The sequence below is a fragment of the Trichoderma aggressivum genome, assembly GCF_033847375.1.
Source record: "Trichoderma aggressivum f. europaeum strain CBS 100526 chromosome Unknown scaffold_003, whole genome shotgun sequence".
Classification (NCBI taxonomy): domain Eukaryota; kingdom Fungi; phylum Ascomycota; class Sordariomycetes; order Hypocreales; family Hypocreaceae; genus Trichoderma; species Trichoderma aggressivum.
The window spans coordinates 112964-123877 of record NW_026946369.1 but is presented as its reverse complement, the minus strand read 5'-3'; the positions used below and the strand labels follow the sequence as shown (position 1 = coordinate 123877).

Genomic DNA, 10914 nt, shown 5'->3' with positions numbered 1-10914 from the left:
TGAAAAGGGGGCGGAATGAAATCACTCCCCTGAACAAATAAAGAAACTTGTTGAATTACCAATCAATCAATCGTCGCCGAATGCTAGCAAAAGCTTCTTCACCATACAGGGAATGATACAAAAATCTAACTGACAATAGCAAACCGTCACAAACCGGAGCTTCATGATAAACGCTATATCCTGTAAAAAAAAAAACACCACCACCACCACATCAAAGCGCTTCCCATTTCCCTCCCCCTTTGCCAAAGCTGTTAAAAAATAATGAAGAATCAAAAGCAAATAAAGAGAAAAAAGCTCATCCTGATTTCGATTTGCTGTTTGTCCGCTTCCCCCCTTCCCCCCCCCCCTCCGTAATGTTTCTTGCCATCAAACTGTTCCATTTTCCCTTTGCCAAAATACTTTTTTTCTTGACGTTAAATCTTTTCTTTTTTCGTCCGACTTTGTATCGTTTCATATCGTCAAGCTCCAGCAACTCGTAAAGCCATTTTTTTTTTCTTTGTTTCAGTTGCCCCTTTTCCCTTAGTTCGTTTCCATCCATATCATTTCGTATCAAATGTTCATGTCATGCCCCCGAGTAACGCTAGCCGGTTGCTCTCTTGGACTCCAGCATCAACCAAACGCGACTAACGAAGGCAAAATAAAGAAGAGACCAAAGAAGTGAAAAGAGAAAAAAGAGGGGTAAGAAAAGAGTCAAGTAAAAAGGGGGTGGGAGAAGGAATAAAATCATGAAAGAAGAAATCAACCAATGCGTGAAAGCCAAAAAGAGATGAAGCAGTGTGGGAATCTCGAGGTGCTCCCGTCAACTCGAGAGTGCTTCATTCATCCGTTGATTTGGCCTGGCCCTGATTGCCCCCCCAAAAAATTCATAGGCGTTGGGTGGGAAAACGCCCGTAAATCGTCCGTCTATCCCAATCCGTAGCTGATGTGTCGAACATATGATGCGAAAGAAAGAAATAGAGAAATGTAAAGTATAACGGTGAGAAACAACAAGACAAATCGGAACCAAGGATGGGCAAATAATTCCTAGGCTTCTCTGACGATAGGCCCCTTCTCGTGGACACCGTTCTCCATCTTGACCTCGGTGGTGGCGGTGGTGCTGTTCCCTCGACTCTTGGTCAGTTTTCGAGGCCGGTGGTTCTCTCCCGGGCCAGACCCTCTCCTTGCCCCAGAATCGGAGAATTCCTGATCGCTCGAGGTCCTGCTTGTCGAGGGGCTCTTGGTATCAGCTTGGCTGGCTACTGAATCATCCCCGTACGGAGTCTCCAGTTCTTCGACGTCAAAGATGGGACTTCCAGGGTGTTCCAGATCCTCCGAGTTGTGAGGCCCGTCGAACAGCGACTCGTGCAATGAACCCGACCCCGACCTGATAGGAACCGGTTTCCGAATCACCGGTTCAGAACTTGTGCTAGACGCGCTACTAGGAAGCGGCTTTCTCGGGGGCGGTGGCAGTTTTGGAACGTTCGAGATAGTTTCGCTGGCGTATCCATTCATCGTATTCGGATACGTCAACGCGTTGGAAGGAGAAGGGGTAGAAGACGGAGGGCTCGGCCTGGAATTGCTCATATATGCATCCAGCTTCCGCTTGAGTACCTCGGCGCGAACGGGCTTTGCAAGGTAATCGTTCATACCAGCGGCCAGGCATTTCTCTCGGTCGCCTTGGATTGCCGATGCGGTCATGGCAATCACCAGAATTTTGCGAACCTCGTCAATTGGGTCATTTCGGATGAGCTTGGTGGCCTCGTATCCGTCAAGGACCGGCATCTGGACATCCATGAGAACAATATGGTAAGGAATACCCTCTCTGGCCTTTTGACGGAGGCCCTCCACCGCTTTCAACCCATTTTCATAGGCACTAACGCTGGTGTATCCCAGACGCTGTACATACTGGATGGCAATCTTCTGGTTGATGGGATTGTCCTCCGCCACGCAAATGCGAATGTCTTCCTTGGGAACCCTGGTCAGGTCAAGGTAGGGGTTCGGAGAGGCCGCTCGCTCCACGAACGCGGCAGATCTGGCCGTGTATCTGTCGACAGGGGCTGAGGTTTGTGATTGAGCATCCCCAGCAGCAACATCTGGCTTGGCCTTCTCAAAGGAGACTGTGAACCAGGCAGTTGTGCCGAGGTTTTCTTCACTCTCGAGTTGAATCTTGCCCTGCATCATGATCTCGATGAGTGACTTGCAAATGCTCAGTCCTAGGCCGCTTCCACCATACTTCCTAGCCGTACTGGCGTCCGCCTGGCTGAATGGTTGAAACAGATTGGCCAATTGCTGGGGTGGGATGCCGATTCCCGTATCTCGAACCCAGAAAGTCAGAGTTGCCCTCTCCTTGGTTTCCTCGTCTAGACGCGCGCCAATAGTGATGGATCCGTCCTCTGTAAATTTCAAGCTGTTGCCGATGAGGTTTCCGAGGACCTGGTGAAGGCGAATCGGGTCGCCGTAGATCAGCATGGAAGGCAGGTTAATATCCTGAATGATCTTGACATTCTTCTTGGACGCCTTTTCCTTGTTGCTATAGGAAACTGCCCGGACGACTTCTCTAACCATCTCTTCTGGGTTGAAAGCGATATTGTAAAGCTTCATCTTATCTGCTTCCATCTTGGAAAAGTCGAGAATGTCGTTGATAACGGTGAGCAAAAGGTCAGCCGAAACCCTAATCGAATCTGCCATTTCAAGCTGGTCCCTGTTCAGGTTGCTGTCGCGTAAAAGTTCCGAGTTTCCAATGACTCCGTTCAAAGGTGTCCGCAATTCATGTGAGACGTTGGCCAGGAAGATGGATTTAGCCTTGGCGGCCTCTTCGGCCAGTTTGACGTTTCGCTTTGCCTCCGCTTCCGCATCCTTTGCCTTTGCCTCCGCCTCGAGAGCCTTCTTCAGCGCGCGCTTCTGCACATCCAACATGGCAAGGTTTTCGGCCGAGATCTTTTCATTGTCCTTTATTGACAGGGCGTTGGAGTAGCTGATGCCAATTTGGTTAACCAGAAGCTGAAGAACAGTCACGTTGCGGTCTGTAAAGGATCCAGGGACGCCTTCGAGATACAGGACGCCTAGCAGCGGCTTGTTCGCATGACGAATCGGAATGGCAATGATGGCCTTGCTTGTCGGGTTCCTTTGCATCCAGGACTCGCTAACGTTGCCAAATCTCTCGTCGGACACGATATCCGGTATGAAGACGCTTTCCATGAATCGCGTACAATACAGTACCACGTTCTCGGCAATCAAAGGCGTGCTCGCGAGGGGCAAGGCTGGCTTGTGCGCCGAAGCTCCCTTTTCCGGGTCGCCGCTGGCGGCTACACACCAGCCGTCGCTGTCAGTATCAACCACGATGGCAGCGTTGGTAGCTGAGCCGCCGCAAGTCTGCAGAATCACATCACACATGGTCTTGAGCAGCTCTTCCACTTGTAGCAGTGATGAGATGACTTGTGAAGACTTGAGGATCGCATGCAAATCGATCATATCGAGAGCAGGGAGCCCGCCGCTGTCTTCCGGCTGCATGTGCATTGAGTTTCTCCATGCCCCAATCTGCTCCCCCTTGGACTCAGTCAAAGCATTAGAGGGAATTTGGGTCAGAGCGTCATCATCCTCTCCATCCACGGGTCGGTACGGAACCGACGGTGCATCGGTGACGAAATCGGTCTGCACCCCCATATCAGCCACACGGTGATTCCTAGTCGGCCCGTGTAAGAGAAGAGAATGCGCGTCCTCGATGGCATGAGCGACACCAGAAGCTGCCATTTGTCTAAACGAGCTCAAAGCGTCAAGAAGAGCGGCCCGAGCAGATCGCCGTGCCTTGCGTCGGATAAAGAAGCCTGCCATGAGGTAATTGCCAAGGGCTTCCTCAAGCACAAAGTCATGCTCGGCAGCATGATCCAGCGCCTCTTCGTAGCCCTGGACACTCTCGCCATGGTGGTCGGATAGTTCAGCCATTTGTGCTTCCAGAAGCTTCACCCATGAAAAGTAGTTTACGTTGGACACCGTTGCCCAATCGTTAATCATTTTCAAAAATCCAGTGAGCTTCTCAACAACCTGCGCGATCTCTTCGGTGAAATCTCCAGGTTGACTGCGCGGATCCTGCATTTGTCGAAGCAGACGCCCAGCAAGAGCCAATCCATAGAAGAAGATGATCATCCTCGTATTCCTTGCTGACCACAAATCGGCGAGTTGGTCAAAACATCTCTCTCCAATCTCGATGGCTCGGTCGTAGTGACCATACAAAAAGAGCACGACGATTTCAAAGCTTTCATAGAAAAGCATAGGACGACTGCTGCCTCCTGTTCGTTCCACCATCCAGTTTTTATACGATGCGCTGTTGTGCTTTTCGTCCGTCATGACCTCCAGGGCGTTATGGGTGCGCGTCTTGCCTTGCAGCGCTCGGCAAGCTTGTCTGACAGCAATGAGCATCACTCCACCCCTACTATCACAGGCCCATCTAAAGATTTCCTCGCAGGCTAGTTCGCAAAATGCTTCGAGTTCGGTGCAGTTTTCGCTCGCAAAGAATTTGATTTGCGCAGCCAGTCCATAGCTGTGAATAGTCGACATCCTGTCGCCGGCAACAGACGCCAGCTCGATTGCGTCCTCCATCTGAGAAATGGCCAGCCCCATGGAGCAGTGCATGTGTCCAACGAAGCATTGATGCAGCATTTCACCCCGTGCCAACGAGTATGCATCGCGGGCCTGGAAGAGCAGGTCCTGGGAGAGCATGCTAAGATCTATGGCAAACGGAACCATGTTGAAACGCGCCAGTGCTATAACGGACAGGTTGAGAAACACCATCCCGGATTGTGGAAACGACCCTCGATCGTGATGGATATCATGCATGACCAGGCTGAGATGATAATACTGTAAGCGGTCGCTCCACCAGGCGGCATTAGTTACCTCGGCAAGCACAGCACCGATGGATGCAATGTCGGGATCGCTTGACTTCTTGTGGGCGATTAGTTCTTGTCGATCTATTTCTTGTATCTGCGCAACAATCTTGTGAAATTTCTCGTCACATTTCTCATATGTCGGTTCTTCGTCGAGCGAGACGCCGAGCAAGGCCAACGACTCTTTCAGAGAAACCAATGCCGCTGGTGAGTTGCCGCTCTGAGCATATATCCGCGATTGCAGGACATATGCCGGTGCCTTATCTACCGGGCTTTTGGCGTTGGCGAAGATTATGGAAAGGAGTTCGCCAGCCGCGGTCACCTCGGCCATGTATAGATGGCACTCTGCCGACCGAAGATAAAGCTGGATTGTCTCGTCGTAAGATGCGTCTTCAACATCGTCAGACCATGGATTATCCTGTAAGAGCCTGGCTGCGGCCTTGTAGTATTTCGCCGCCGTAGGCCTGGCCCCGTTTTCAGTTGCAGCCCGAGCACACTCCATGAGTAGTTTGCGGAACTCCCGGCGGCGGCGTACACGGCGCTTGATTATTTCCACGGCCATGCAAATATGCGAAGCAGTGCTGTCACGTTGCCTGGCCTCTACCGCGTAGTATTTCAATAGAGTCTGTGAGATAATGAAGTGCATTTTTCGGGCATTGCACTCCTTTAAAGCCGAAGAAGCCTGCACATATCGATCATGAGCGAAACGAAAGCGGTCGTCTGACTCGGTCGGCACGATGATATAAGCTTGAATGGCCGCTTGTAAGCCTGCAATGGCCTCTCCCTCGGTGTAGGAGCGCTGGGTGATATGATTCGGACAGGCTAGAAATTCGTCTTCATCATGATACTCAAACTCTCCACTCATGAGCCGACATAGCAGCTCAAACGAAAAGGAGCCCCCGAGGAGAGCCGCCCAAGCAAGCACCGCTCGAGCAGCTGACGGTAATTCGCCCAATCGGTGGGTAATGAACGCGGTATCCAAAACGTCGTAATCTTTCTCGCCCCGAAACTGCGCGAATAGTCTATCCATGTCATAGTGCCATTGGCTGTCGCGGTAATCATACCAGATACACCTCTTCCTGTGGCAGGCGCTGAGCATCTCTCGCATGTAAAACGGGTTGCCGGCTGTCTTGGACTGTATAACTAAAGCAAGGGAAAGTATTTCGTCTTGAGGTCTACAAAGGGTTGCTGACACGTATTGAAGAATATCACTCTCACTAAGGGGATTCAGTACGATTCTCGTTACCTGTGTCCGTGAGCTGCGAGGATATTCTGCCACGGAATCAGCATCTAGCAAGGCCGGGCGAAAAGCAGCATATTCACCGTCTACTTCTATCGGCTGTACAACAGCCTGAAGCTTGGCAGGTGGGAGTTCCTCTGGTCTGTAAGTCACGATGACAACCATTTTCATCCTAGCAGCTATGATTTGCGAGATGAGCTCCAGGGATTCGTCGTCGGCAAAGTGCAGGTCCTCCAGACAAAAGCAGATGAATTTGTGAGTGGTGAAGACCCTGAGCACGTCCAGGATGGTGTTGATCAGACGCATGGTTTTGGTTGAGGCTCCAGCACGGAGGTAGTCTTGAGAGGATTGGGATCCGCCTCCCGCCAGATTCCGCTGCAATGGTCCGGGAGATTCGATTCCAGGGGATGACGTTCTGCGCTTTAGCGCCGGCCGGATATCCTTGCGCGAACCTGAGCTCTGAGACGAGGAGATTGGCCGTGCAAGATTCATGTCGGGTGGGCCAAGTAGAAACTCGGGCAGCCCCAAGATTCTGTGCAGCATTGGCCATACCGGACGAATGTACTGCTTCAAGCCCTGGTGGAACTGAGTATTCGTATCCCTTTCGCCCCACACCTGTTTGAAAAGTGACGACAAAAGCTTCAGCAACGGTCCAAAGGGCGTCCTCTTTGCAGTGTCGAACTTGGCCGTCGCGCAGTAGCCATTGCGCCGAGCGTCAGCCAGCACTGACTGCACAAAAATGCTCTTTCCTACGCCTCCGGCACCCTCAACGGTGATGACTTCGCAGTGCCCATGACGCCGAAACTTGGACGAGCCAAGCTGCCGAGACAAACTGGACGCACCGATGTCGAGCGGACCCCGGGGTCCTTCCACATTTAGGCTATCAACCATGCTTGAGGAGTCTAGCGAGCCCAAGGAAATAGACTGATGTCGTTCCCATCGTTCCCATGGCCTCGTGAATCTGGGATACGCGGCAGCAGTAGATTGGGACGAAGAGGTGGTATCAGTTGATAAGGTCATGGTCTCTGATATAACTGTAGGGAAGAAGCTGTTCTTCGTTGCTCTAGTCTCGGACGATATGGTTTGGGCAAACGATCCGCTCCTGCGGTTGTGGCCATCAACCGAGCTGGCGCCGCCTTCGCTGGAGATGTCATCAAACGCCATCATCTCGGTGAGGCTAGCTCCGTCCGAGAATCTGCTGGTAGGGCCCTTACGCAGGGCAGCATGGCTCCTAGCAAGGCGGTTGATAACCCTGAGAACGGCGGCCTTTTCCTCTTGCCGACCAATCATGGAAGTCGGGAGCATGAAGAAGGATGAGACATCGCTCGTGCCGATTTTGAACTCCTTGAGAGCTTTTGAGTTGCCATCTTCAAGATACTCTTTAATGCTGATTAGGTCGTGGCGTAACCCGCTGGCCGAGTGATAGCGGTCAGAAACATTTTTGGCGGTGCATTTCTGGATAACCCGCCCAATGACATCCGGTATATCCATTCGCACAGTCGCGACATTGGGGATTCTGCGGCCGAGCACTGCCTGGACTATGTCGAGAGCTGATTCGCCGGTGAACACGGGCTGCTGAGTGAGGAGGGACCAGAAGAGAACACCGAGCGAGTAAATGTCGGTACGGGTATCGGGTTCGGCGGGCATGCGACCAGTTTGTTCGGGGCTGATAAAGAGCAGCTTGTTCCTGCCTCCCAACTCTTTCGAGAGCATCGACCAGCCGGTGCTTGTCAAGCCATGTTCGAAAGACCGGACGCCGGATCCGAAGGACAAGACCCGGACCTTGTTTTCTTCGGCGTTGAAGTGGAACGCATCTCCCCGAATCTCCCCGTGAACCATGCCTCGGCTGTGGTGGAGAATCTCTAGGCATTGGGCCGCACCAATCGCAAAGTCGAGAAAGAGTTCAAGCTTTATGGGGGGGTGAAGGGTCGGTCTGCTGTAGTAAGCTCGGTATGCATCGCCGTCTTTGCGCGCAAGGTAATAGGCGGGCCCCATGTCCAAGAGATCAAGCAGTAAATTGTTGCCCGGGTGCTGATATATGGCCACGACGATAGCCCCGCGGTCGCCAGCCACCGGGCTCAGCCGGATCAAATCAAGGGGTTTTACTATATGGTCGCCGTTGGGGTCGGCCGTGTTGGAGACGCTCTTGGCGATTTGGAAGGCCCTCTCCTCTCGGAGGGCATGGTGCGACACGCGCGCCACGACGGGCTCTTCGATATATGTTGCATCGGTAGATGGCGAGGCGAGGGGATTGGAGTGGGCGGTAGGTTGTGGAGAGGCCGGGGGTTCGCTGCTGTAGCCAAAGCTGTAGCTGGAGAGCGGGCCGCCATGATCGGAGGGAGTTGGGCGACCTGACTGGAGCTTGGATACGGAGCCGGGGCTGGAAGCGTTCTGCGATGAGGTGGAGGGGGGCAGCGAGGGAGAAATATATCGGGTGCCGAAGACGTGCCTAGAGAGACGGGAGAAACGCCAAAGGTTAGCCTCTCAATATGGCCATCTGGTGGGAAGTTGTTGTCGTTGTTGCGATTGCTGTCATCATCTCCAGCATATACCCTCCTTCCAACTTCTTCCTGTTCCCGCTGCATTTCTTATTCCATCTCGTCATGTTTTTTTCTTCCTTTACTTTTTTTTTCATCCTCCTCTTTCCCTTGCTTTTCCACTTTTATTCATGCACCACGCACGGCGATGCCCGCAAGATAGAAAAGGGCGACTCACCAAAAGTCATATGTTGAGTGGAAGGGCGGCGTCGATTCGTCCCAGCTATACCCAGCTATCTGACGAAGACGTTCGAACAGCCGCGGCGGCGGCGGAGGTGGCGGGTCGAGCACATCGTCGGGCACGAGGGCTGGACCGTCCATGATGGCGCGCGGTCATAGGAAGAAAAGAGAAGCCCCCAAGCTGGCTGCTCTGGCGGAGGGGGAGATGCTCGGCTTCGTTTCACTTGGTCGACGGTCATCCAAGCCCGCACGCAGCGCCCATCGTCGGCCCGGTGGCTGTATCGGCAAACGGAGGATGGCTATTGCGGCGAGCAGCGCAGCGACCGGTAATGGCAGGGCGGCCGGCTACCTTTTGGTGGGAATTTTGGGAATTTTGCTATTTTCTGCGTTGTCGGTGCGGGCTGGCAAAGTCGGGGTGTGAGGTTTTGGCAGAACTGGGGCCCGGCCTTGGTGGTTGCAGCGGACGCAGTGGTGCAAGTGGTGCAAGTGGTAGGTTGTTTGGCAGAGGCTACGAGTATGGCACAGGTACCAGAGTTGACGCATTCTGTACTGCGCCCGGCTTGAGGCTGCCGCAGTACTTGATACGCGGATTCAGCGACCTTGCGCTGTCGACGTGTGGATATGCAGATACCTGCTGGTTGCCCGCAGTTATTAGTGGATTGCCGCTGCGACACAGGGTCTATTCAGGTACCGCACTAGACGGCTACAGGTACTGCGCCTCCAATACAGGGTACCTCTGGTTCTTTTGAAGCCCGCGCGACTACCACGGTACATACAAGCTCAACTTTTACAAATCGGCGAGCGCTTCCTCAGAAGGGCGGACAGGCCAAGCATCGAATCAGAAAACCCCGGGCTGGAATGTTGAATCTCTCTCCTCCTCTGCACGTCTCCCGCCTTTTTCAGCCTGTTTCCTCTTCCTTTTCCTCACGATTTTATCCCCCTCCAAGGCCAGAGCAACAGCCAAAACGCCAAAAAGCTTTCTGCCGGAAGAGGGGACGAGTGATTTGCTTGAACGGGTCCGTCATCTGCCCGGCCACGCAGCCCATATCTTCAACTCGCACCAAAAAAGGAACGGCAACGCGGAAGACGCTGTGCCCCGTTGCGGCTTGGGCCTGAGCAAAGCAATTCGGCGGGAAAATCCCAGAACGAGGCGCTAACAGACCGCCCAAGTTCCGTCTTTTATCGAGTTTAACGCGCCTTCATTAGCTCGCTACAGCAATTTGATCGGTGCCTTCAGTTAGCACAGAGCGAAAGGGCCTGGTTGCCCGCAAAAGCACTCCATCCAGTTATATAACCCCGCCAATCGCCCCCCCTTGGCATCGTCGGGTGATCCGCTGGCAAACTGCTGGTGGATGAAATTGTTGCCTTACTTACGGAGTACAGGTATGTAATCCTCGCTGAGGGCAAAGGCTACATGTATGTATGTACGAGTAGCTATGGATCCTGTGCAAAGATCCAACAGCGCCGCGGTGCAAGCCCAAGCCCAAAGCCCACATCACTCCGGACACATCTGAGGGAAATTTGGCATATCGGGCCTGTCTGCTGATCGTCGACTGCCAGGCGCCAAGGTATCAGAGAAAATGCCTACCTAACCTTATGGTCCCCACCCAACTCGTGATGCCAGTCTTTTTCTCTGAGCCACAAAAACACCAACAAGCACGTTGCGTTGCGTAGACACACGGTATAGCAGTCGGATCTGACCCGTAAGTTACATATACTCCCGCCGTGGATGACATACGTTGCTTCACGTGGCTTTTTTTCTCTTCTTCATTCTTCTTTTTCTGCTCTTCTTCATCAAAATGCCGTCAAAGTACTGTTACCTTTCGGACATTGGCAACCCAATCCTATCTCAAAGTGCACTGACCACGTCTGAAAACGGCAATGATGATACAATGGATACCCTAGAATTGGAATTGGGCAAATGGTTTCGTCAGCTGTCCTTACTCAGGCACAAACCCAGAATTTTTTTTGACTCATTCCCGTTCCTGTGTTATTCCCATGGAGACAGGAAGAAGAGAGAAAAAAATCTTCTTTTTTTTTTTAGCGCCTTTGGCGTCTGGTGCCTGAGATGGAATGATGTAGGTGGCCAAGCCGAGTT

General features: G+C 52.7%; 1 protein-coding gene across 1 annotated transcript; it reads right to left on the bottom strand.

Annotated features, from left to right (window-relative positions):
* Positions 1 to 1023: 1023 nt before the first annotated feature.
* Positions 1024 to 8957, bottom strand: Triagg1_1168 (uncharacterized protein; the record flags this gene model as incomplete). The annotated part of the gene is made up of 2 exons (XM_062895208.1): positions 1024 to 8548; positions 8815 to 8957. The coding sequence occupies 2 exons, from the start codon at positions 8955 to 8957 to the stop codon at positions 1024 to 1026; spliced, it is 7668 nt and encodes a 2555-aa protein (XP_062759507.1).
* Positions 8958 to 10914: the final 1957 nt, after the last annotated feature.